This window comes from Arvicanthis niloticus, chromosome 26 (assembly GCF_011762505.2).
Source record: "Arvicanthis niloticus isolate mArvNil1 chromosome 26, mArvNil1.pat.X, whole genome shotgun sequence".
Taxonomy (NCBI): domain Eukaryota; kingdom Metazoa; phylum Chordata; class Mammalia; order Rodentia; family Muridae; genus Arvicanthis; species Arvicanthis niloticus.
The window spans coordinates 9,057,372-9,084,734 of record NC_133434.1 but is presented as its reverse complement, the minus strand read 5'-3'; the positions used below and the strand labels follow the sequence as shown (position 1 = coordinate 9,084,734).

The 27,363-nt window shown below is 45.7% G+C and overlaps 1 protein-coding gene and 1 long non-coding RNA gene across 3 annotated transcripts in view; one reads left to right on the top strand and one right to left on the bottom strand.

The window, feature by feature from the left end:
* The window catches only part of Clmp (CXADR like cell adhesion molecule), a 105,724-nt gene that overhangs the window by 12,623 nt on the left and 65,738 nt on the right, over nucleotides 1-27,363 (bottom strand). Inside the window, exon 2 of the mRNA XM_076924780.1 lies at nucleotides 8,325-8,482. Within this exon, the coding sequence (XP_076780895.1) occupies nucleotides 8,325-8,482 (158 nt within the window). The remainder of the gene's footprint in view (nucleotides 1-8,324; nucleotides 8,483-27,363) is intronic.
* On the top strand, nucleotides 10,700-17,271 carry LOC143438858 (uncharacterized). Of its 2 annotated transcripts, none has more exons than XR_013107426.1 (4): nucleotides 10,700-11,406; nucleotides 12,103-12,276; nucleotides 16,409-16,580; nucleotides 16,883-17,271. It is a non-coding gene; the product is annotated as an uncharacterized LOC143438858 (long non-coding RNA). The 2 variants fall into 2 exon arrangements; XR_013107427.1 differs by having other exon boundaries at nucleotides 10,700-11,018; nucleotides 16,883-17,270.

Genomic DNA, 27,363 nt, shown 5'->3' with positions numbered 1-27,363 from the left:
TGATGATCTGAGAAGGGCGTCTTCACTTTGGTCTCTTCTGTAGTGTTGTTTTTGTTCCATTGTTCTATTCCTTTGGTGGGCAGAGGATTGAACCCAGGGCCTTGTACATCTTGAGTACAAGCTACCACTGAGTTATACTTCAGTCTCTCTTTAAATATTTATTTATTTTATGTATGTGAGTGAGTACACTCACTATCTTCAGACACACCAGAAGAGGGCATCGGATCCCATTACAGATGGTTGTGAGCCACCATGTGGTTGCTGGGAATTGAACTCAAGACCTTTGGAAAAACAATCTTAACCACTGAGCCACCTCTCCAGCTCTATCCGTCCATCTCTTAACTGTTTTCCTTTGAGGAACAATTGCCAAGGACTTTGGAAATGGGCAGACAGGCTGATGGATATAATTTCTATAATGCTGGGCGTGTCCAGGGAACCCTGTGTAGCTATTTGATTTTATGCAGTACTTTTGGCTGGGCTATCTACCAGCTCTGCATTCAGTATGCCTTTACTAAACTCAGACTCTGAGCCATAGTCCATAGTCAGTCCCATCACTTGGGAGCTGAGGTACATGAGTTTCAGGCGTCCTGAGTTTGACACCAACCCGGACTACAGCACTACCTTGCCTTAAAACAAAACAAGACCGACCTGCACACTGTGTTCTTGGCTCCATGCTGGAAACTGTAACAACACAAAGGGTTGGGTGTTGTGAAATTTTAAAGGATAGCTTTTGGAGGGGAGGTAAAACCATGACTCATTGCATGAAAAATGAGCAGGCTGTCAGGAATGTTTATTTCACTCATTAAAAGACCGAAACACCAGCAAGGTGAGAAACCAGGTGTGGTAACAAACACCTACCATCGCAGACCTTAGGATGCCGAGGCAAAAGGATCTTGTGCCGGGCCAACCAGGACTACAGAGCAAGTTCCAGGCTATGAAAAAAACCTGTCTCAAAATAAAAACACGAACCAACAAACAAGAACGGGAAGATGGTACCACCGGTGCACATGAGAAGTAGGGACCAAGAGCAGTGCATGTTTCCTTTTGACAACATCGCTTTGTTTCTCTGTGAACAACCGTGACTTTTGTTGCTGAGGCTAAGAAATAAGTGCTACTGTCAGTATTCTGTCTAAACTCCACCTCCACAGTTACCTGGCAACAGCCAGGGATGCTCCTCCCCACAATTACCTGGCCACAGCCAGGTAGGCCTGGCCCACTCTAGAAGGGGCTGCTTGCCCCCTCCTCTCCCTCTTACTCTCTTAATCTCTTACCCTCTTGCCTCTCTGTCCCCTCCCCCCTTCTCTTCCTCTCTCTCCACGTGGTCATGGCTGGCCTCTATTTCTCTTCTTCCGTCTTCTTCCATCTTCTTCCCCCGACCTTTGCCCTATCTCCCGAATAAACCTGCCCCCTTTGGAACTGTGTGGTCTGGAGTGGTCTGTTCTGAGCTGCGGTCTGAGATAACAGCTAACAGCCACTATCAGCCTCCTACTCAGGATCCTCCTGCCTCAGCCTCACAAGTGCTGGGATCCTGGTGCTGCCACTACACCCAGCTCTGATGTTGCTTGATTCTGGGGTCCTTGCCATGATCATGCAGTCTTCCTTGTCAGAGTGCCTCTTCTCTTATTTTTGGTCAAGAAACATTCACCTAGGCTACCTTTTGTGTGTAGCCTTTCTTGGCTCCCCAGTTAGAATGGTAACCTCTTGTCCCAATCTCTTTTTGAGACAGGGTTTCACTATGTAGCCTGGTTGTCGGGGAACTCACTGTAGAGCAGGCTGGTCTCAAACTCCCAGAGATCCTCCTGCCTCAGCCTCCTGAATGCTGGGATAAAAAAACATGTACTATCACACCTGGAAATTTTTATTTATCGTGTCTGTGTGTCTGTGCATAGGTACACACACACACACACACACACACACACACACACACACACAAAGATAGGCATATAAACCACAGTGAATGCATAGAAATCAGAGAACAATTTGTAGGAGCGAAGTCTCTCTACCAAGTTGGTCCCTGGAATCGAACTCAGGGAGTCAGGCTTGGCTGCAAGTGCCTTTACCCACCGACTCATTCGGCTGGCTGGATCTGGATTATTTTGTTTTAATTGTAAAAAAAAAGGTTAGTGATGAGAGTGAACTGTACACAGTGTGCTAGAACAATGGATATCAACTCAGTCATTTGGCAAATAAACACAAGAGACAAATATATGAATTGCAGCTGTTGTGAGGCTGTGTCTTGTGAACTTCCTAAAGGACAAGTCAACTTGCTATGACTTAGGTGGGACCGATGGAGCTGCTCAGCAGGTCTAGCAGGTCCTCTGCAGCACTGTCGTCTGTGATGGGACTGGAAGTTGCTTGTCTGTTTCACTTTTGTTTACTTCTTGGTGTGTTTGTGCGTGCTATGGTGTGTGAGCAGGTGGGGGGGGGGGGCGGTCAGAGGACAACTTGTGGGACTCAGTTCTTTTCTCCATTGGGTGGGTCCCATGGATTGAGCTCCGGTGCCAGGCTTGGCTGCAAGCACCTTTACCCTTTGAGCCAACCCAGCAGCCTGGTTTCTTCTCGTTTCCCATCAAGGGTTTTCTTGCTCAAAGCCAAATAGAAAAGGAAAGGGTGACCTATAAGAGGTTACCATGGGAACTGGAGGATTTCTGTTCTAATTTCTTAATCTGAGAACATAGAGAAAAATTCTGTTGTATGTTGCTGGGCGACTTTGGGAGAGGATGGCCAGTCTCCCTTTTGAAATTTAGTCAGCCTTTGGATAAAAGAAAAAAGCAATTAAATTCTTTGGTCATTCTACTCTACCAAGACTGAAATAAACACACGTGTTCCCGGGACTGCCTAGCCACCCCCAGATGTTCCCTGTCTGCTCTGAGCATCCTAAACAAAGGAGATAAAAAACACTTCTCAAATTGAAATGCAGAGCTAAACTCGTGATTTACGTCATTGGTTAGCCCACTTTACACAACACGTCTGTTTCAGCCTTTCCTGTTTCTTCTTTTCAGCCACCCTCAGACTCACTCCCCCTTGCTCGCGCCACCTCCAGGAAGTTATAAAGTCCTGGCAGCTTTATCCACTCTTTCTTTCTTTCTTTCTTTTTTTTTTTTTTTTTTTTTTAGACAGGGTTTTTCTGTGTAGCCCTGGCTGTCCCGGAACTCACTCTGTAGACCAGGCTGGCCTCCAACTCAGAAATCTGCCTGCCTCTGCCTCCCAAGTGCTGGGATTAAAGGCGTGTGCCACCACCGCCCGGCCACTATTTCCTTCTTACTTCTATGTTGAGATTCCCAAGTACTCACGCCTGTGGTTTAAACTTATTGTAAACTGGACGAGGTGGCAAATGCCTGTTACCAACCTCAGCACTCAGGAGGTTTTCTGAGGTGGTTAAGGATGGGAATTTAAGGCCAACTTGGGATACACATGGTGAGATTTGAAAAGTGGTTTTAGATTTTGCGTGTGCGTGCACTTACTAAAGTGTGAGTCAAGTGGAGGACCAGTGGGCGGAGGAGGGGAGGGAAGCCTTTATTGTATAGTAGGAAATTATGCTTGTTTTTAGGAGAGGCCCTCTTAAATCAGTGCACCTGTGGTTGCCTTAAAACGCAACATGTCCCTAGCACTCCTAAAATCTTTCTAAAACCCGATGACTAATACAGGAAGAGTTTCAAACGTCCTAGTACAGCTGTAAGATCATCCATGTTCAGGTCCAGAAGCCTATACAGGCTTATATCTTTGGGATTTTTTTGTTTGTTTGTTTGTTTTTATTTTTTTCAATTCTATTTATTCATGTACAAGTGTTCTGTCTGCATGTATGCCTGCCTGCACAGCTGCATGCCAGAAGGCACCAGATCCTATTGTAGATGGCTGTGAGCCACCACGTGGTTGCTGGGACTTGAACTCAAGACCTCTGGAAGAGCAGCCAGCGGTCTTAACTGCTGAGTCACCTCTCCAGCCCCCAGGTTTCCTTCTTAAACCTTGCCCCTTGAGTTGCTTAGGAATTCCTAGCCTCTGTGTCTGCGCTGCTGTGTCTTCTTCCTTTCATCAAGATTTAAACCAAGAGGCTGCAGAGATGGCTCAGTGGTGAAGAGCACTGATTGCTCTTCGAGAGATCCCGGAGTTCAGTTCCCAGAAACTACATGGTGGCTCACAACCATCTGTTTCGAGGGATCCGATGCCCTCTTCTGGTGCAGTCTGAAGACAGCGACGACAGTGTACTCATACAAAATACATGAAAGTTAGAAAAAGGAAAAGATTTAGATCAAAGCTGAACGTTGTGGTCTAGGCTTGTAATCCTAACACTTGGGAGGCCGAGGAAAGAGAGTCTCAAATCCAAAGCAAGCCTGAGTCTATTGAAGACTATCTCAAAAATAAAAACACTGGGTGTGGCAGTGCATACCTGTCATACTATCGTTCTTAGAAGTGGAGGTAGGACACCCTGGGCTGCACAGAAAGACTCTGTCTCAAACCTCCCCTCCCCCCCCCCCCCCGCGTTTTTTTTTTTTTGTTGTTGTTTTTTTTGTTTTTTTTTTTTTTAACAAGGAGGCGGTCCTTGACCTCCTTCTCCGTCAAGTCTTGGCGAGTGGTTCCAGCTTTGTATAACAGTCCTCTTATCTCTGGTTTCACTTTCTAGGGTTTCCCTGCAGCCCAAAAGCACTGAATGAAAATTCCAGAAAGAAACAATATATACAGGTTTAATATGTGCGCCATTCTGGGTAGTGTGGGAAAGCCTTCGAAGTTCTATTCCATCCTGCCTGAGCCTTCATCCAGCCTGACCATGCTGTGCAGGTGACTCAAGCAGTCACTTAGCACGCGGCTGCTCTGAGATGGCTGTCCAGGTAGTGTAGCCCTTACGTTCTGGAACCTGACTTGCAGATTCAACAGTAGAAGTGGTGAAAATTTGAAAACGCTGCAGAGAAGACATAAAAAGGTCTTCCTTCAGTCACCGGTGAAAATGCTTGCCTTTAAAAGACAAAACAAAACAAAACCCCAAAACACCATGTGCTGAAATTGCTATGGTTTCTGGTAAGACACTGGGACAGGGTCTCACGTCATCGAAAAGACTGTACCGCTCTTTCTCTCTACGTAGCTGAGGTGAGGACGACCTTGAACATTGATCCTCCCATTTCCACCGGAGTGCTGGGATTGCATGTGTGCACTGCCATGTTCAGTTTATTTGGTGCTGTGACTTGAACCCAGGGCTTCGTGCGTTGGGGTAAGCAGTTTATCAAGTATACTACATCCTTAGATCCTTTTCTTTCAAATTATTGGACACCTTTCATGGCGTGCTCCCCAGGAAGTAATGATATTATGGCCCCCTTACAGCTGTATCTTGGCACCTAGAATGGCATAATGCGAAATAGATCTGTAGGGTCTGAGAGACTGAAAAATGACACCCACCCATCAACCACAGGTAAGTTTGGAAATTGTGACTGCACGAAGCCACGTGAGTGGTGGTTTCAAGCCTACGTTAACTTCCTCACTCTTGGAGCCGCTCAGCTTTATAACAGAAGCTCGTTTCTCCCCCTTTTCCTTTAAATGAAAACTTCTGGGCAGAAGTTAGATGTGTGTTTGTGGGTGCTCTGAGTGAATAGGGATAAACCGGAACAAGACAGGAGAGAAAGTATTCCAGCGAGATAGGTTAAACATGGCGGGAACATCTATTCCACTGGGTGACAATGACATCGGGAGGGACTACTGCCACCAGACCTTGAGTCAGGGAGAGGGGCCAGATTTAAAGAATAAAGTAGGACCTTGTATTACTAAGAAACATCAGAGGTAAGAGAGCTTCTACCTCTATTGACTCGAGAGGGTTGGTGTTGAACATTGACCACGGTGATTTGAAGTTCAAGATGGGCAGATACCGAAGGTGGGAACTGTGCAGTGAACTGACTAGACTAGGCAGGACTCTCACTCAAAATGGATTCTACCAGGACAGAAAAGGCAGCCCCGGATCATGAAGAACCCGGGAGCCCGACTCAAGTATAGTCCAGAGAGAGTCTTTTTTAGGCCTGTTCTTTGGCTTTTCTTCCAGGAACAAAGATCCACTTACTCTATTCAGGGCTGAGAATATCATGTCTATGAGTGACCAGGACCTTCTCCGAGTAAACACATTCAGGTTAAGGTGACCTTGCTCTGCAGAGAACAGGTCGCCTTTGGAGGACGTGCTATGGGAGAACAAGATGACAAGCAGAATCACACAACAAGGTGACACAGGCAGCCGTGTAGGCAGGTTAAAAACTCCAGTGTGATCCTGAGATGTATTTTTAGCGGAAACCTTAGCTTCTCCCAGTACAATTCATCCTATGAAATTAATAACAGGGGCATTCTGAGGAAAAGGACAGACTTCCTTTCTTTTTTAAGGGGGGGGGGGGGAACAAAACTCCATAAAAAGGAAGCAAGATTAAAAGCCTCTGATTGTAGATTAAAAAAAATAAAATCTTAAAATCTTATTTCACATAAGACATGTGACACTCTATTAATCAAAAGTAGGCATTATGCTGGACCATTTTGCTCAACCCTAGGCGAAAACAAACACTACAAACCTACTTAAGGTCAGACAGGTCTCCATCTGATACTCCGTGGATAGGTATAGTAAATGCATGCTGAGTTTGTGACCGTTCCTGTTTGTTTATGAAATGTAACCGTACCCAAAGTTAAAGAACATTGCTGCTAGACAGAGGCAGGCAGATTTCTGAGTTCGAGGCCAGCCTGGTCTACAGAGTGAGTGCCAGGACAGCCAGGGCTACACAGAGAAACCCTGTCTCGAAAAACAAACAAACAAACAAACAAACATTGCTGCTTATGAAAAAATTGCCCAATGGGGTGTAGGACATACTTCCCCATTTACATAGTAAGTTCTAAAGACAAAGATGGGCTCAGAAGAGTGGAGTCCGCTTCAGACACACAGCAAGACTACACCTTATGAAGGGACGCGCTACACATCTCAGGTAGCAGGTGAGCAATGCCAGGACTTCTCACAATGGGTATGGTTCCTTAGTTATTAGGGCAGAGCAAGACAAAAAAGCATTGGTACTCCACAATGTGCCAGTGAGGCTGGTAAGGACAGAACACATTCTGGATTTGAAAACTCAGCAGCGCACCCCCAAGTACTGTGACGGACTGGGGTTGCTAAAGAATTAGGTTTCCTACCCATTCATTACTTCAATCTTCCTCAATCACAGAGTCTTAAGAAAAAGGTACGTCTGTGAATAAGAGCAACGGTAAGTCACTGTGTAAGTGAGAGTAGCTAAGTGGTAAGTGAATGAGGAAGGGAGAATGAGGAAGAGCCCGGCTGCAGGCAGCCAAAGATGCCAAGGATGGGAACTGTAGATTACTTAGTCCTGGTGTCTAGTGGCAGGCAGCACAGGATTGCTCCAGGAGTCTGAGCAGGCAGTATGGCGTGCCCCAGGAGTCCTAGCAGACAGCATGGGGTACTCCAGGAATCCAAGCACTACAACTTCTGCCCGCACTGTCAGAAGCACTGGACACCAAGCCCATCACGGCCCTCCCCACATTGAGTGTGGAAGTCCTATGACTGCTTCTTTATTTTCCCAGACTTCAGGGCCATCGTCTGCTGTCTTGCTGAGAGCCAGTCACATCTGGGAGCGGCGCTGTCATTCGTGCTCTTCTGTGTCACATGTCGTTTGTCATCTTCAGAACCTGGAAGTTATGACTTCGCAGAGCCAAGGCGCGCTCAGGTGACGACGGTTTCAGAGAAGCAGGAGGAAGAGAATTCTGGGCTTTGACTTCTGCTCACTAGACCAGGGCATCAAGTTGCTGCGTCTTAGCCCCCTTCTTAGGTGAAGATGTTAACAGTACAGATGTCCTTTTCCAGTGCCTGGGGCCTTTGGATTAATTCTGCACAGCCCAAAGACCCTCTTACCCTCCCAACACAGATATTCCTCTATTTTCCACTTTCTTTTCAGAGACAGGGTTTTACTATGTAGCCCAGGTTAGCTTCTTCTTCTTCTTCTTTTTTTTTTTTTGGTTTTTCGAGACAGGATTTCTCTGTGTAGCCCTGGCTGTCCTGGAACTCACTCTGTAGACCAGGCTGGCCTCGAACTCAGAAATATGCCTGCCTCTGCCTCCCAAGTGCTGGGATTAAAGGTGTGCGCCACCACCGCCCGGCCCAGGTTAGCTTCAAACTAGAGTTCTTCTTGCCCTTGCCTCCGGAGTGCTAAGATTTTAAGTGTGTATCATCTGGGTCCGGTCCTTTTCAGGTTGATGCTAGATGAGAAAACAAACTCTTCCAGACCCAGTGAGAAAGACGTGAAGACTGAAGAAGGCGATGTGAGGGCAGAAAGGAGAGCAAGTCTTACTAGGAGGGTACTTACCACTTTCTGGTTCCCTTCGTTATCCGTGAGCAGCCATTCGATGTCCAGGGTGTCTTTCTCAGGAAGCCCCAGTTGATGGTGACAGGGCAGGGTAACCTTTTCCTCTGCCACTCTCTTGATCTCAGTGTGAGTTCCCAGCGTTCCAACATAACAGGTTACTGGAAAGAGGAGAAGACCTCTAGTGAGCAATGCGGGTGCTGGGTGAGACTGGGGACCAGGCAGAAATCGCAACAAACAAGCCGTGGGAGCGTCTGTGGGCAAGGAGGGGGCAAGTCAAGGCTTCCCGATTCTGGACCTGCAAGCACTTTGCCTGCCCTTGGTTCCCCCCTATAGCAGAGCCAAAGATTCTTTAGCTTCCATGGATTTCACCCTACTGGTGCCTGTCTTCCTTCCTGGTTAATTTTTTTGGTGTTTTGTTTTTGTTATTTTGTTTGTTTGTTTTGCAACAAAGTTTCACACTGTAGCTCCGGCTGACCCGGCATGTACTATCTAGTCCCTGTTAGCTTTAAATTTAGGGCAATTTCCCTGCCTCACTAGCAACCACCGTCAATCCCCTTTATTAGTTTTGTTGTTTGCTTTTTAAAATAAGTTAGGAGGTAATTGCTGGGGCTGGTGGTATAGCCTTACAGCCTAGCGATTAGATGGCTGAAGCAGGTGGACGGAAGGATCCAGGTCCGCCCAGGCTGCAGGGGAGTTGATGGCCAATCTCCGCAGCTTAGTGAGACCATGTCTCTGAATAGAAAGTGAAGAGTGAGCTAGGCAGTGGTGGTGCATAATTCAATACTCAGGAGGCAGAAGCAGGCAGATATCTGTGAGTTCGAGACCAGCCTGGTCTGCAGAGTAAGTTCCCAGACAACCAGGGTTGAGACCCTGCCTCAAGAATACCAAATATGCATCTATGATCTAGCTCAGTGAGAGGGGGTGTTTACTTAGCATGTGAGAGGACCTAGGCTCAGTACCGAGTACCTCAATGACAATATAAAACCAACTATGTAAGTCAGCAACCCTTTTTGGATTTTCATTTTTTTGTTTATTTCTTGAGACTTTTTTTTTTTTTTTTTCCTCTGTGGCCCTGGCTGTCCTGGAACTCACTCTGTAGACAAGTCTGGCCTTAAACTCAGAGACCCACCTGCCTCTGCCTCCCGAGTGCTGGGATTAAAGGAATGTACCACCGCTGCCCAGCCAAACTGTCCTTCGGTCTATTTTCTACTGCAGATGCTTCTGGAAGTGTGGCACTCACAGAAACTCTGCATCAATACAGGCAGCAGCTCTGGTTCCTGAAGTTACAGGGTCAAAGACACTGAAGCTCAGGAAAACCTTCCACACCAACCTTCTTATTTTTCAAATGAGCTGCTCTAACCCCAGAATAGGTTTTCTGCTTTCTAGAGGCATGCATTTCGGAGGATGCAAACGTGACAAACACACCATTGTAATATAAAGGGAAATTATTCGTGCTAGGAGAATTATGCAAATCTAGAGAAGCGCAGGAGCATCTAATTACAGGGTTTAGGGCAGTCTTTCCAGGGCTTGGTAAATATTACAAATGCTGTATGGAAATCATCTGTCTAGGATAGCGTAGCACTTCCTGGTTCTAAAGAAAGGCAATAGCTGTTATTGCCCAATGCCTCGTTGGTCATGCTGGTACACGCCTGTAATCCCAGCTACCCTGGAGGCTGAGGCTAGAAGGTCACTTGAGCATGACAGTCAAACCCTGTCTTTTTTGTTGTTTTGTTTTGGGTTTTTTGTTTGTTTGTTTTTTTGTTTTGTTTTGTTTTGTTTTTGAGACAGGGTTTCTCTGTGTAGCCCTGGCTGTACTGGAATTCACTCTGTAGACCAGGCTGGCCTAGAACTCAGAAATCCACCTGCCTCTGCCTTCCAAGTGCTGGGATTAAAGGCGTTCGCCACCACTCCCCGGCTAAACCCTGTCTTTAAAATAAAGAAAACAAGGATCGAGTCTAGCATCCATGTGCCTGTAATCCCATCACTTGGAGTCTAAGGCAGGAGAATCAAAAGTTTGGGGCCACACAAGGTTAAAATAAACGTTAAAAAAAGGGGTCAGAGAGTTGGTTCAGCAGCTAAGAGCACTGGCTGTTCTTGCACAGGACCCAAGCCAGGTTTTCTTGCCACTTCTTATCACGTGTACCCCACATTGGAACAAACGTGGTGCAAAGTGCAAGGCTGTTGAGATGTCACACTCGTATCCACGTGTCACACTCGTATCCGAACAAATGTGCGTGTGCCCAGTTTATGTGGTGCGACCAACGTAGAAATAATAGTTTCAGTTTCCTTTTACTGCGTGTATGAAAGAGATTTCCTGCAATCTAACATAGTTTTTTTTTTTCTTTGTGAGTTTGAATACACGGCAGACAGCCACTCAGCATTTAGAAACCCATTTTACTGGCGAGTGAACTGAAGCACAGGGGAGGAGCATCAGGAGATGAGGTCCTGATAAGTCTTTTAGAGCGGAAGTGCCCGGTCTCCTCTAATCCCGTATGGCAGCCACCAGGATAGCGGAGAAACTGGCTGCATTGTACTGCGCTGAACTTGGAGGAGGAAGAGCTAGCTTTCCTCGCTGCTGAAACCCGCAGAGCTGTCCTAGCCTCAGGCAGGGCTGGAGAACCGTACACCACCCGCGTGCATCCAGGAGGCCCTTGCTATGCTATATGCAGAATCAATAATTGCCAAGGATCAGCTGTGAGACTTGCTGAGGGAGGCCACTAGAGGGAAACAAAGGCTCAGATTTGGCCGCTGTCCCCAGAGGGCCGGAACACAGTGGTGGGCGGTGTGGCGTGCTCTGCGCTCTCTACCTTCTATTTATAACACATCCAGAATTAAATACAGCAGCGCCGGGCGGGTGCTTTCGTGAATACAAACGACTTCAGCGAGGCAGGGAGTGTCAACCAATGCCTACGGATCTGTCTTGTTTCTTGAACTGCAAGCCCCCAGACTCCAAGATGCCAACAGGATCTCTGCAGATTTCTGGGATTTTTTTTTTTGGCATCTTAAGAAATAATTTTTACCATATGTTGAGTCTACATTCTGAGCTGGCAGGGGCCTCGGTAGTGTTTGTGCCTGCCATCTGGTGGGTGAGAGGGAATCGGCAGGTCCAACCACCCTATAGCTGCTAGCATAGGATTCCCTGAGCGACAGGGCTCATCTTTAGGGGGAAGAAAATCCTTACAGTCGGCATAACTTAAGATATTGCAGCCTAACTAAGCTAGTGAGTCGCAGGGTTCAGGGAAGGGGAGAATTTTTGAAAATTTTGCTGTAGTTTTTATCTGTAGGAATCGGTGTGGGAAGGGGGTTTTGGAAAGAGGCTTTGTGAGTGTATATGCAAAATGCTTTCCTGGAAGCCGTGGGCTTTCCCCAGTGGGTTTTTTTTTCCCCCAGGCAACCCAGACACTTAACAAGGTGCTAGTGGGAACTTTTCAGCCTTAGTGTTTTCAGGCCCCCAGCCTGGGGTCAGTATGCAGGCGCTGCCCCTGTAAACAGCTCCCTCCGAGCTCCTCTATGGTGAGGAGGGAGTAATTCTTAGTGTACTTGCTGCTTTCTGCTAAGGTTAGCTTAAGGGTTTGCTCTCTAAAAGCCTGGGTCTCATTAGATTCTTTTGATCATTCCAAACTCCCCCCCCCCCCCCCCGAAAAGACCAGACAAGAGGAAGTTTTAACAAAAACCATATTCATCTCTCCCCCCCTCCCCCGCACCCCCTTGCGTAAGGGACAGTGGGTTGGGCAGTGACCAAAGTATAGTCTCTAACCTCTCTCTTTTTCCTAAATAGGACTTTCCTACTTTTCCAAAGCTCACTGAATGCCCGCGGGGGACAACTTGTCCCTAATCACTCACGTTTGCTCTTCCTGAAGAATCAAGGGTTACCCCAGAAATACAGGCTCCCAAGCTCTGACTAATGAACTACAGAAATGACCCCTGAATGCATAGTCACGGCAGGCTCTAGGTAAGGCCACAGCGCTTGGTGCAGGAGTTACCATCCAAGTAATTTACCAGCCTGTGTAGATCAGAGTTTACAAAATGAGAGCATCCGGTGGCAGGATGTCTGGTCTTGCACATTGCGTTGTATACAGTAGAGTGCCCTCTAGTGGCGACACAAATGTAGCCTTCCTTTCGTCCATTTAGTGATAACTTTTTTCTTTTCTTTCTTCCTTCCTTTCTTTCTTTCTTTCTTTCTTTCTTTCTTTCTTTCTTTCTTTCTTTCTTTCCTTCTTTCCTTCCTTCTTTCTTTCTTTTTCGAGACAGGGTTTCTCTGTGTAGTCCTGGCTGTCCTGGAACTCACTCTGTAGACCAGGTTGGCCTCCAACTCAGAAATCCGCATGTCTCTGCCTCCCAAGTGCTGGGATTAAAGGCGTGCACCACCACCTCCCAGCGAGTGATAATTTTTTTCAATGGTTCTGGGACATTTAGCACTCATTAATGAGAGTGGGAGGCGTTCCCCCATATTTTGCTTTACCCAGAATGCTCCAGTAAGCCACAGAATGGTCGTATCACAGATACTTAGAAAGTAAAAGAAAGCGTCATTCCAGTATTTACAAGCCTGAGACAGGAGAAAAACTGTGAGCATTGTGAAGTCAAAGTTAGCTGGAGGCTACACTGACTTATCCTGTCTAAAAACAAAACACAGAGAAAGAACAAAGACAAAGGAAAAAAAAAAACCCTCTCACTCTCATTGTATAGATCAAGAATTAAGATGCAGAGTGACTCAAGTCAAGTTCGTAGAGTTCTGTAGGGTAGGATGGGGGCTATGTGTATGCATGACTGAGTCGTCCAGACTTTCTGGAACATTGTATATATTTCACGAGACCCCATGAGCCTCATGGATTAGAGTCTCCTGACCTCTCTCAGCCTTTTCTTCTCTGTTTTGTTTTGTTTGTTTGAGACAGGGTTTCTCTATGAAGTTCTGGCTGTCCTGGAACTCACTCTGTAGACCAGGCTGGCCTAAAACTCAGAAATCCGCCTGCCTCTGCCTCCCAAGTGCTGGGATTAAAGACATGTGCTACTACCCCCACTCCCAACCCCCCCCGACCCCCACCCCTTTTCTTTTCTGTAAAATGAAGAAAGGTTGTTAGAAGGATTGTATATGGCCTGGGTAAAAGATCTAACAAGGCACCCCCTGTAAGGAATATCTGACCGCCGTTGAGAATAGACTACTCCAGACCACGCGGTTCTAAGTGGGAAAAGGTTTATTCAGGGGAAAGGGCAAAGGTGGGGAGAGAAGAGAAGTAGAGGCCGGCCATGACCACGTGGAGAGAGAGAAAGATGGGGGAGGGGACAAGAGGCAAGAGGGTAAGAGAGGAAGAGAGCAAGAGAAGAAGAGAGGGAGTAAGAGAGAGAGGAGGGGGCAAGCAGCCCCTTTTATAGTGGATCGGGCTACCTGGCGGTTGCCAGGTAACTGTGGGGAGGAGCATACCTGGCTATTGCCAGGTAACTGGGGATGTGGAGTTTAGACGAAATACTAACACCCCCCCCTCAACAAACGGCAGTTATTATTAACAACTGTCATACTATGTTGTAAAAGTCACAGAGAAACTGAACAGGCACCAAGGAGGCAAACCAGGATTGTGAAGTGTTTGAAGAAGATAGTTCTGGGGAGACAGGCATGCTGTGGCTGCAGATTGGAGGGAAAGGAGAACACTCCAGGTGGAGGGAGCATCTGGAGCTGGGGGAGCACCTGGAGCTGGGGGAGCACCTGGAGCTGAGGGAGTACCTGGAGCTGGGGGAGCACCTGGAGCTGAGGGAGTACCTGGAGCTGGGGGAGCACCTGGAGCTGGGGGAGCACCTGGAGCTGGGGGAGCACCTGGAGCTGGGGGAGCACCTGGAGCTGGGGGAGCACCTGGCCTCTCTTGCCAACTTCACTGGCAGCTAGTGAGGTGGCTCTTCTACCCAGCATGTTTCCTTCCAAGCCTTGCACCCATCCCATCCCAGCATCTCCTTACAAAGGTCTTCAGAAGAGAAGGGGGAGGGGAAAACTGTATAGGCTATGAGTTGCTAACCACCAGACCAGACCTACGTCAGCGACTTCTTTAATGCAAACATATTTGGTATTTAGACAAAGCCAAAAGCTAAAGGAACGAAGCCAGTGGAATTTCAAACATCTGGGAACTGGGATGGTGTCTGGTTAGTCTTTTCCCCTGAGAGGACATTTGTTCCAGGAGTCTCTGAAATAGTGAGGTGGGCACAAGGACTAGGCTTTGGTCAGGAGACGGGTCACAGAGATTCAGCTCCACATCCTAGTCCGTGGGCTGGGTTTAAATAAGCAATAGAAAGAAGAAAAGAAGGGAGGGGTTGGGGATAAGGAGAAGGTGACAGGGAGATGGTGACAGGAAGATGGTGAGGAGGACAAAAAGAGGAGATAAAGGAGGGGAGGGAGAGGGGGATAGAATAGGGGTAAGAGAGAGCCCGACATTGATTTAAACAATAATGGGGATAGGTTTTTCCTCTGTGACTTGTTGCTGTAGTGCTGTGGTTTAAAGCTCTGGGCCTTGTACATGTTGCACAAAAACTTAACCACGAAGCTACATCCCCAGCCCTAAGTGTAAGGACGTAGGTAAAATGTTAAGGCCTAAATGGAATGTTAAGGCCTAAGTAACTGTTACCTGGCTAGCCTGCCATTACAAGGAAACTTTCTCATATGTCTCTGCGGTTACTAGGAAACTTTCTAATGCCAAGATCGACCACACATTTTGTTACATTCCGTGCCCTTGGAAACCAATCACGATAGAAGTCAGTAGAACTGTTTTGTATACTTACCCACAACAAGCTTGGACCCAAACCAATCAATTACCCAACAGCACTTCCTGTATCTATGTGTAAGCTTTTATGGTATAAGTTGCCCCTAGGATGGACCCCAAAGTAAAAGAGGAATCTGCACTAATATAAGAAACTATCTGGAGTAAGACTTCTATTTTGGGTAGTGGTTGAGTAAAGTTTAAGTTCTCAAGACCCCCCTGGGAACTGACATCCTACTTGGCAGAAAGAGACGTGAACGTGGGTAACTATCATCTTGGTTGGCAAGTCCCATCCTGGTAGACAAGTTAGGACGTGGTAAATAGACAAGGTAAATCCTCTGCCACAGTTAAATATCTCAACCGATGGGAACAAGAGAAGTGTACAAGGACATATTCCTAAAGAAATCCCCTATCCCTAAATCCTGATTGGTGAAATAACTTGGCACAGATATTTATGGATTTTTGGGTTTAAAAACCTTATAAAATCTTAACTCAGAGTCATGGTCCGGTTCCCGAATCTGGGGCATGTGCTCAATAAACTATCCCTGTGTGACTGTGATCAGTGTCTGTATGGTTTGTGAGGTGATTCCTGGACCCCAACACTAAGTTTTCAGATGAAACAAAGGCTGATCAAGCGGAAGCCTCATGTCAGGTGTGGTAGTGACCACATTTAATGCCAGCATCGGAGGCAGAGACAGATGGACCTCTGAGTTTGAAGGCAGCCTTCTCTACATAGTGAGTTCCAGGCTAGTTAAGGCTACATAGTGAGTGTATATCTCAAAAAAAAGGGAGGAAAGAAAGGAGGGACAAGGACTCACCCTTTCCCCGCTCTGTGACAGACTGTCTCATTATGTGATTTAATGTGACCACCCACATTAAAAACTTCCACTGTTCTCTTTACTTACCAAGTGCAGATGGCACTGGGTATACAAAGATGTGGGCCTCATATTTCCTAAAGCCCTCGGAAAGCTGATGGTTAATGATACCTTCAATTAATTTAACAGTTAACTCAGCTCCCTCAGACTTTAAAAAAATTTTTTTTTATTTAATGTATATGAATGATGAGTGCACTGTGGCTGTATTCAGACACACCAGAAGGTATCAGATCCCAGTACAGATGGTTGTGAGCCACCATGTGGTTGCTGGGAATTGAACTCAGGACCTTTGGAAAAGCAGCCAGTGCTCTTAACCTCTAAGTCATCTCTCCAGACTCCATTTTTTAAAACCATATGTAACATGATTTTCGATGTCTGTGTGTACAAGGGGTGGTGTGTGTGCACCGGTGGTATTTGTGGGTTTGAGTGGCTGCAGAAGTGAGAAATCAACCCTTTTTCTTTTTTTCCCCAGTCTCTCACTAGCCTGGAACTCAGCCAGTAGACTAGGTTGGCTAGTCACGAGGAACCTGCCTGTTCTCATCTTCCTAGCCCTGGAATTACAAGAGTGCGCCCTTGTACCCAGCTTTTTTTGTTTTTTTCCACAAGAATGCTAGGAATTGAACTCAGATCTTCACGTTTGAGTGGTAAGTACTTTATCCACTGAACCATCTCTTCAGCCCTAAGATGGTCTTTCAAAATAAAAGCTTGCTGTGCTATTTATATTTATGGATTCTTCATATGGGAAAAAGGGCTTCTTAAGATTAAAAACATGGGCCTGTTGGGGATTGTTCCTTGGGGCAGGATTATAGGCATATGGCATAACTGATTCAACCATACAATAGACTGAGAGATCTCCAGAATCTTCCTGTATCACAGATAACGGAATCATGTGATTCTCTTACAAGAGACAGTGACAATATCTGGGTCTCCTATGTCGTTGTTGCAGGGCTTTTCTTTTTCAGCGCTGGGGAAGGAACCCAGGGCTTGGCACACACTGAGCAAGTGCTTTACCACTGAACTACATCCAGAATCTGGAAGTAATATGTTGACAGACGTGTTGACAGTACTGTCTGACAGCAGAATAAGCCTCGGAATTCAGTAAAGTTCTCATTCACCTAGGGTTATTCGGAGGCAGCAAAGGGGACCCTTCTATGTCAATGTTAAACTGAATGTTCAAAGCATTTCTCATTATGATGAAATTTATGCCACGTAGAGTAAATAATAATAATAATAATGATAATGATAATGATAATGATAATGATAATGATAATAATAATAATAATAATAATAATAAAAATAAATCGTGTGCTATTGCTTGCTGGTGTGTTTCGTCACCATACTGAGCTCTTACAGTTTACACCAAGGGTCTAGTTTAGTTTCCTTCTGTCCTTCACTTTTCCAGGGTTCTTGGAAACAATGGAAAGGAACTTGTCCATACATAGGGCTACACTACTCCTCTCTGCTCTGTAGACATTTTAATCCGCAAGGGGGCAGAATTCACTCAGGGAAAACTAACAAATACCCAGCCTTGGTTTCTCCTAACAAAGCTCATACATAATTGACAAAGAATTATAGACCATCCTGGGCTTAAGCTTGGTCCCCACTTTGCTGCATTTGGTGTCTTGTGTTAAAACTACACGAACGTAATTCTCAAGGCCCCACGCAGCAAACGGAAACCTTAGAAGAGAGCAGGGCTTTCAAGAGGAATTTTCTCCGGGAAATGGGGATTAGCAGTGTTTTAATAACTTTAAAAGAAAAAAAAAATAATTTTGTGTTTATGTGTGTTTTGCCTGTAAGTATGTCTATACATCACATGCATGCTTGGAAGCGTGCTGGGTCCCCTGGAACTAGAATTAAGGCGTTTGTAAGTCACAGTGTGGTTGCTGGGAGCCAAAGCTATGCCCTTTGTAAGAGGAGCCAGTGCTCCTACACTGAGCAATAGCTCCAGCCCCTGTATTTAATGAATTTCAACATCTCAAGAGCAGTATTTCACTCTCTGCAACTAAAACAGATGTTTGCTTTGTTTGTGTAAGAGCAAAAAACATTTATTTTAATTGCAGAATTCCTTATAAGAAAAAAACAAGACAAAACAAAAAAAAAGTTACTCAGTAGATGTGACATACTGTCTCAGTAAATAAAACAAAGAGGGAGGGCTGGAGAGATGGCTCGGCAGATAAGAGCACTGACCCCTCTTCCAGAAGTCCTGAGTTCAATTCTCAGCAACCACATGCAATAGGATCTGATGCCCTTTTCTGGTGTGTCTTAAGATAGCTACAATGTACTCATATACATAAAAATATACATAAAATAAAGAATTCTTTTTTAATGGATATTTTCTTTATTTACATTTCAAATGTTATCTCCTTTCCTGGTCCCCCCTTGAAACTCCCCATCCAACCAACCAACCCCCCCCTTCAGTGAGGATGTTTCCCTCCCACTCACCTACTCCTGCCTCCCTCCTCTCTAATTTCCCTACACTGGGGGGGGGATCGAGCCTTCACAGGACCAAGGGCCTCTCCTCCCATTGATGCCTGACAAGGCCATCCTCTGCTACATATGTGGCTGGAGCCCTGGATCCCTCCATGTGTACTCCTTGGTTGGTGGTTTAGTTCCTGGGAGCTCTGGAGGTTCTGGTTGGTTGATATTATTGTTCTTACTATGGGGCTGCAAACTCCTTCAGCTCCTTCAGTCCTTTCTCTAACTCCTCCACTGAGGACTCCATCGGGGACCCCATGCTCAGTCCAATGGTTAGCTGTGAGCATCCCCTCTGTATTTGTCAGGCTCTGGCAGAGCCTCTCAGGAGACACCTATATGGGGCTCATGTCAGCATGCACTAATACTTCTTTAAAAAAAAAAAAGATGGAAAAGACAAAAACCTGTCCCAAGATGGATGGCAATGGCACAAGCCTTCAACCCCTGCACTCAGGAGGCAGAGATGGTGGCAGAGGTAGAACCAGATCTCTGTGCATTCGAGGACAGCCTGGGCTACACAGAGAACACCTGTCTCTCAACACCAAACAAACAAACAAACAAACAACAACAACAATAAAAACCCATAACTGTGCCAGAGCCACATGCATGCAGTACCTATTTGGGAGGTAGAGGCAAGAGGATTGCTTAAAGGAAAGGTGAACCTGGGCTAGAGAGTGAATGAGACCCTATCTCAAAACAAAACCAACCAACCAACCAACCAACCAACCAACCAACCAACCAAACAAACAAATTACAAAACAAAAGGCCGAAGGATTAGCTGGAGAAATGGCTCAGCAGTTAAGAGCAGTTGCTGCGTAATCATGACAACCAGCATTTGGGTCCCAGCACATCAGGTGCTCACCAACACTTGTAACTTCAGCTTCAAGGGAACTCTTCTGACCTCCCTAGGCACGGGCACACACATGTATGCATGCACACACATATGCGTGCACTCATATTCTCTCTCTCTCTCTCTCTCTCAATGTAATTTAAAGCCAAAGAATGAAGCACAATAGAAACCTTCCCTATTGATTAATGATTCAGAGAGGTCAGTAAAAGGCCCCAGGCACTTGCAGCCTTCAAGTTTAGATTCTGTTCTAGGTCAAGAATCTATCTTATCTACAAACTCATGGAAGACACTGTTTTTTTTGGACTCTAGAACCTCCAACAAGAGCAGGCATGTGGAAGGTCATCTAAGTCACTGTCATGGCTTCAGGCCATAAATCAAGGTGGTCTGTGGAGATGTGTCAGACATACTCTGATTATAGCTGAGAATATGAATCACAGTGAGACAGTCCTGAGATCGTGACAGTCCTGAGATTGAGACAGTCCTGAGATCGTGACAGTCCTGAGATCGAGACAGTCCTGAGATCGAGACAGTGCTGAGGAATACCACCTTTTTATTATTGTATATCACACACTCAGGGACACTGACCAATGCCACATTTTCTTCCACAAACACCAAATCCCTGCTTCTCTGAGTGTTGCAAACCAGCAAGGACTCTGACAACATAGTTGCCATCCAAAGGGGAGTGACCAGGAGCATATCATTGTCCACAAATACAGGTGGCACGCTTGTTGTTGTGTTGGGTACTGCCAGGGGTGGAGAGTTACCTTTTGTCTATGAAAAGACCACGGTCTCACAGAGAAACACACAGACACCAAATCACACACACTGTGCAGTGAGCATGTGTGAGGGCCCGGAGGTCTCTAGGAACTCAGAGTGGAAAGATTACAAAAAGGGCTGAGTCTACTCCGGGCCTTGAATTGGTTGACGATCTAGCAGCTGTAAATGACAAGAGATGACATGCCATAAGCTGTAAATAGCAGTCTGACTGCTTAGTATACCTAAGACGCCAAGCCGTGTTGTTGTTTGTTTGTTTCAGGCATTCTTTCTGCCTTTTTTTTTTTTTTTTTTTTTTTTGGTTTTTTGAGACAAGGTTTCTCTGTATAGCCTTGGCTGTCCTGGAACTCACCAGGCTGGCCTCGAACTCAGAAATCCGCCTGCCTCTGCCTCCCAAGTGCTGGGATTAAAGGCTGGGATTAAAGGTGTGCGCCACCACCGCCCGGCTGCCTTAGTCTTTTCAAGTGCTGAGATTTCTAGTGTGTGCCGCCACCGCCAGCTTGGGAAGGTTTTATCCTCACTTGTCAAGAGATGATGACCAAAGGAAAGATATCACCTGGCCTGTAAAGAGCAGGCTAGTCGGAAACACAGTGACCCTTTTCCTTCATCCTCCATGTATGTATTCTGGCTCACTTATGCAGGCACATACATACACATCACTGTCCAGAGTCCTCTGCACGCAGGCCTGTGCCGATCCACTGAGCACGGCGTGTGCGCCGTTGATTATGAATGACATTTCCAGAGATCCAGATCTCACCCTGGCTGATTCCCTCAGCAGATCTAGTCACAGTCTCGGTTTCATTCCAAATGCTAAAGCACTTTCCTATCTAAATCTTTCATTACTGTCGGAGGAGATCTGAACAGAAGCGGAAACTTAAAAATAGGCACTTACCGAGAGTGACAGCGGATTGTTAGGGACCCATGACAATGAGGGACTGAAGGGATGTCGATGGCCGAAATCCGTATCTGTATGAAAGCTTCAATTGAGTTTCTATCTTTCTCGTTCTACCTTCTTATTAAAGCTAGTAAAACGGAAGGTGACTGCTTTGAACTTCACCTCTTCTCCTTCCTTAGTCACTTTCTAGGAAGGGACAGCAAAGGCAGGACATGGACAAGTGAATCAGGAGAGCTATGCTTTCTGTTTTGGGAAAAAGTCCCTTCCAATATGATTAAACGTGATAGTACCGTCAGGTGGTGGTGGTGCACACCTTTAACCCCAGCACACTGGAGGCAGGAGGCAGAGGCAGATCTCTGTGAGTTCGAGGCCAGCCTGGGTCTAGAGAGAGTGAGTCTCAGGACAGTCAGGGCTACACCGAGAAACTATGTCTCAAAAGACAAAAACAAAGAAACCAAACCAAACCAAACCAAACCAAACCAAACCAAACCAAACCAAACCAAACCAGACGATACAAATTTGCTATGGTATTCATGTAACTCCCCTGCAGAGAAATATTGCTTAATAAAAGCAGATAATCTAACGTAATTTTTGACATTTATTTGTGTGTGCAGCCATATGCAAATGTGCCACAGTTACACACGTGGAGCTCACTGGACAAACACGTGGTGCTGTTCCTTTCTTCTACCGTCTGGATCTCAGGGATGGAACTCGAATTGCCAGGCTTGGCAGCCGGTGCCTTTACCCACTGAGCCAAGCCACCGTCCTGACTATTCCACCTCCTGCCTTTTACTGAGGCTGCCTTTAAACTCACAGTTCTCTTTGCTAGTTTCATGAGTGACAGGGTTACAGGTCTGCACTGTCGCACTTAGCTAAAAGATTCTTTGACACGTATATGCAGAACACTGATACTTGATGACCATTTGTTTCCGTCTCCCATCTTCTCAGTAACTCTTCTGGGCACACATAGACACGAAAATAGGAAGACTGGCTTGTCCACAACCACACAATAAGGAATACATACATAATTATAATCTATCATTTCAGAGAGAGATGGACATCCCTGGCAACCTATTAACACCCTTCCCCAGGATATCTGGTTAATGAAAATTGTATTGCCCTAGAATCTTCTCAAAACTTTTCTGTATTTTCTTCTACTCTATTCAGAGATGTTTCTCAGTCTTTCTGAGCTTGGGATCCACTTTTTAAGATATGGATGAACTCACATGTTATTACTAGTATTTGGAATAGATTAAATACTCCGATTAAACAAAGGCATTTTAGAGCAGACTTTCCGAAATTACACATGGTGAATTTCACGACAATTGAGAGAAGGTGGGCACAACAGAAGTGCCCATTACCTGGTTCTATTTATATAAGGTACAGAAAGAAGAAAGAACCAATCTGGACCAGGCGCAGGGGTGCACAACTTTAATCCCAGCCCTGGAGAGGCAGAGTCAGGCAGATCTCCTAGTTGGAGGTCAGCCTGGTCTACAGAGTTCTAGGACAGCCAGGGTTACATTGAAAACAATGTTTTCAATGTCTCAAAAACAAAGCAAAACAAAAGGAAAAGAAAGAAAGAACTAATTCGTATTAAAGTCCAGACAGCTAACTGTATGTGCTCTCTCTCTCTCTCTCTCTCTCTCTCTCTCTCTCTCTCTCTCTCTCTCTCTCTCTCAAACAGAACCCTGTAAAACAGGGTTTGTCTCATTTTACAGAGTAAGATCCAAGGCTCAGAAAGTCTAATTTGCTTAAAGGTCTCAGTGCTAGTAATTGTTAGAACCGAAATATTAACTCTAGCAGTGTGGCATGCAGCCTGTGTTCTAGGCAGGACATCAACCACAACATGCATCATTCTGGTAGTATATCTTCCTGGACTATGTCATCAGGAACATTGTTGCTATTCTGTTTTCAGGGAGAAAAACAAAACAAAACAAAACAAAACAAAACAAAAAACCCCCAAAAACCAAACCTCCAAACTCTCTTCAGAGACTAAGGCCAACAGAATATAACAGTTACGTCCTGCACAGCATCCCACTGGAGGCAACATCTTCAGATCTGTTAGCAGTCTCTGAGCAGCTGGGGAGAACAGTCAGGACATATTCTTATTAACGGGATCATGAAAAGCTGACCAGATGCATCAGTCCCTTATCTAACATAGACTTTTTCAGTTATGTAAACATAAGCTCCATACGGGCTAAGGAGATAGATAGTCCAGGGGTTAAGAACAGTGGCTGCTTTTTCAGAGGACTTGGTTTTGATTCCCAGCAGCCACATGGAGGAAGCCTCTGTCTCTACCTCCAGATTCAGAGGATCTGACACTCTCTTCTGGCACCAAGCAAGAACAAGGTACACAGACATTCATTCCTACAAAACATTCATATACAAATAAAATAAAATAGAATAAAAATAAAAATATTAAGTTCTATATTAGGTAAATTCTTTTGTTGTTGTTTTTTTTTTCTGTTTTTTTTTTTTTTGATTTTCGAGATAGGGTTTCTCTGTATAGCCCTGGCTGTCCTGGATCTCACTCTGTAGAAGAGGCTGGCCTCGAACTCAGAAATCCGCCTGCCTCTGCTTCCCAACTGCTGGGATTAAAGGCGTGCGCCACCACTGCGGGGCAGATAAATTCTTAAAGACTGCAATGAGCTCTACTTTATTTTGTGTGTGTGTGAGCGTGTGTGTGTGTGTGTGTGCGTGTGCGTGTGTGTGTGTGTGTGCATGCTTTGTGTGGTTTTGTATTTGTGGAAGCCAGAAGATGATGTTGGACCCCCTTGGGAACTTGAATTACAGTTGAACCACCTTGTGTGGTGCTAGGAACCAAACTTCTGTTTTCTACCAGACCAGCAAGTGCTCTTAGCTAGTGAACATTCTCTCGCACCCTACAGCAAGCTTTCATATGCTTCTTACAGTAAGTGTGTAAGACAAACCACAGTCAGATTTGGCTTTTTTTCCCACAAGGAAAACAAAAACAAAACAAAAAATAACAAAAAACTCATGACTTCTTTTCTTCCAGGGGCTGACAATGTTGATTAGAATCCAGGCCTTGGCTGAAGAAAGCAGCCAGTCTCAGCGGGGGAGGATTCGTAAGGGAGGTGGGTTCTGGAACTTTCCTTCCTCCAGTCATTCCTGTGACCCACACCCAAGTGACTCAAAGGGCTGCATCATGCTATCTGCTGTCTTCACTCATGGTTTTCTTCACATGATCTAACCAGGAGTCCTGAGCCTGTCTTGCTAGTAGTTTGTCTTTGCAGTTCCATCAGAGCTGAAAACCAATTTGGCCTGACCTCCCTTCCTGCACGCCAGGCATCCTTTATGCTAGGGGGTCACGGCCTGAGCAAAATGTTGAGGCCTGGGCTGCCCCGTGTTTGGGCGGCCACTGTATCCCGGCCCAAGCTGCCGCTCTGGTTCGCGGGTCGGGGTTCAGCAAGAGAGAGGGTGAGGGCAGACTCGAAGAATGGAGACCAGACAGAGTGTGTTTCAATCCCGGTTATTCTTCAGTCTCTCTTCCTCTAAGTGTCTCAAGTCTTGAGTTCCTAGTCCCTAGTTCCTAGTCCCTAGTGCCTCCAAGTTCCAAGTTTCTTCTTCCAAGTTCCAAGTGCCTAATGTCTAATAACTAGCTCCAAGTTGTTCTCTCTAAAGTGTCTGATTCTCTCTAGAGCCAAGTGTATTCTACCTAATGTCAAGTAATCTGTTTTCCTCCAAGTTGTACTGTTTCTGTCTTCTCTCTGCTATGTCTGATTCTCTGTTCTGTTCTGTCTCTGCCTTTTATATGTCTCACTTCTAAGCCACGCCTCTAAGTCACACCTATAATCATGCCCTTAGGTCTTGTCTCTAAATCTGATCTCTACACTTCTAAATCATACTCTTAAGTTACACACCTTTAATCTCACACACCTTTAATCTCACACACCTTTAATCTCACACACCCAAGGTATCTAAACCAAGATTATCAGAGTGTGCTCAGCTGTTGTAGGCTATTGTAATCCAAGTCTCACGTCAGGGTATATGGCTCAAGATGGCTGCAAAGCTGATAGCTGCTTTCTGCTAAAAGTCGTCCCCCAACACTAGGGGCCGAAGAATATTGAAGAACAAGAAATCAGCCACGGTTGGGCTTTCTCATCCACAATGAGTGTCCCCCAGTCCAGCTACTGGGTAGCATCCCTTAAAAGGGTTTGAGAGTATCATATGGTAAGTAAGCATTCAAACAGAACAATAGGTGCACAGTAAGAAATAAATCTCCTTTTTACTCCTGTCCCTCCCTTCGCTTCTACAGATAACTCACTGCACATCCACGTCCGACATTGTACCGCACAGATTTCCAGTTTGGCTAGATACAGACTGTCAGGTTGGAAATGGATTTTGCTCAAATTTCAGACAGCATTGCTCCAATAGTGTGGTTGCTATTTAGTCCTGACTGTCAGCTTGGCCGCGTGGAGGCCCAAGAGGTGAGGAAAGCCCAGCTTTGGGTACGTTTTCGAAGATACTGTCAGAGAGGTACTTCCTGAATGTGAGAGTGTGAGTGAGTGGTACCATCCCTACTGGCTGGAAAGAGGACCCTCCCTCCCCTACCTGTCCATCATGAGGTTAGGCTGTGTCATATGCTTCTGCTACCTTGATGTTCGGATTGCCGATTACAATTGGCAATTTTTAGGTTTTTATTGTCATCTCGGGGATTGTAACATTTTACTATGAGTCTCTGTGTGGATCTCTCTGTGTGGATCTCTCTCTCTCTCTCTCTCTCTCTCTCTCTCTCTCTCTCTTCCCCCCTCTCTCACTTTCTCTCTTTCCCATTTGTTGTCAAGCCATTTAACATGAAGACTTGTTTCATGTATCAGGGAATATTATTGTGCTATTTAAAAACAATTGCACGTGACTCCTCTGTGCAGTTCTCCCTTGGACGTTGGGCTCCTTGGATCCATCCTCTCTATTTTCTGTGTCTGCTCTCTCTTGTTCCATTGAGCTGTTCCAAGGGTTTTCCTGAGGGCTCTTGGGCGGGGGAGGGCGTTACAAGAAAGCTGTTAAAACTGTCTATTCAGCTATCAGATCCGTTCTTCCCTGGTTCCGTAACTTTCAGTAGTTTCCTTTTCATCTTTGTATCTTATAAGAATTCAGTCTAAATATAATTCTATGCATTGGCGCTGTGTCTGCATGTGTGTCTGTGTGAGGGCGCCAGATCCTCTGGAACTGGGCTTACAGTTGTGAGCCGCCACATGGTTGCTGGGAATTGAACCAGGGTCCTCTGGAAGACCAGCCAGTGCTCTTAACTACTGAGCCATCTCTCCAGTCCTTAAACACACTTCTGATACATAATAAATGTTCATTAAATATGGTGACTATTGTTATTACCTGTTCCTCTTAAACAACATCCCGTTCTTTAAGGATTCATCCCATTTATGGCCCTGGGATATTAACCAGTGTTCCTTGCATGTCTCTCTCTCTCTCTGTTTTTCTCTTTACTTAGATGTCTTGGGAGAGAGGGAGAGCAAAAACTGCTTTGATGATGCTTTGAATGTATGGGAATGGGAATTGGTTTAAGCTGGGCTTCTCTGTAGACTTTTCATTGTAGACTTTCTAGATGGCGGTGTCTGTAAGCCAGTGTCTCATGAAACATAGGCTAGACTTGAATTTGTTAGATGGTTGAGGTTGGCCTTGAACTCCTGATCCTCCTGTTTCTGCTCTCAAGTGTTGAGATTACTGGTTTGTGACATTCCACTCAACATTTCCCAGAGAGTTTTAGAGTCTCCCCCCCCCTTCCTTTTAAAGCTGAATTTATTATATTTATACGAGTACACTGTCACTGTCTTCAGACACACCAGAAGTGGGCATCGAATCCCATTACAGATGGTTGTGAGCCACCGTGTGGTTGCTGGGAATTGAACTCAGGACCTCTGGAAGAGCAGTCAGTGCTCTTAACCGTTAAGCCATCTCCCACTAAGCCATCTCTCCAGCCCCAGAGAGTTTTCAAGTCAGCTGTCTGTTGGCAGGAGGTGGGTAAGGATATGTCTGAACCATGAATACATAGAACAACCTCAGAGAAAAGGGCTACAGACTCTGGCCTTGCTTCCAGGTTGGTTTGCTTTGTCTTGTACCTGATACCACTGAGTCTAACTTCCTAAACTTCCTTACTGGAATAGCAGGATTTGGGACATCTATGTGGAGGTGCAGAAACAGAAACTTCGGTATCTAACTACCTGACATGGTTGGCCCAGGGAGTGGTACTATTTGGAGGTGTGGCCTTGTTGGAATAGGTGTGTCACTGTGGGAGTGGGCTTCTGCTAGCAGCCTTCAGATGGCGCTCCTCCTGCACCGTGCCTGCCTGGATGCTGCCATGTTCCCACCTTGATGATAATGGACTAAACCTCTGAACCTGTAAGCCAGCCCCAATTAGATGGTGTCTTCTATAAGAGTTGCCTTGGTCATGGTGTCTGTTCAC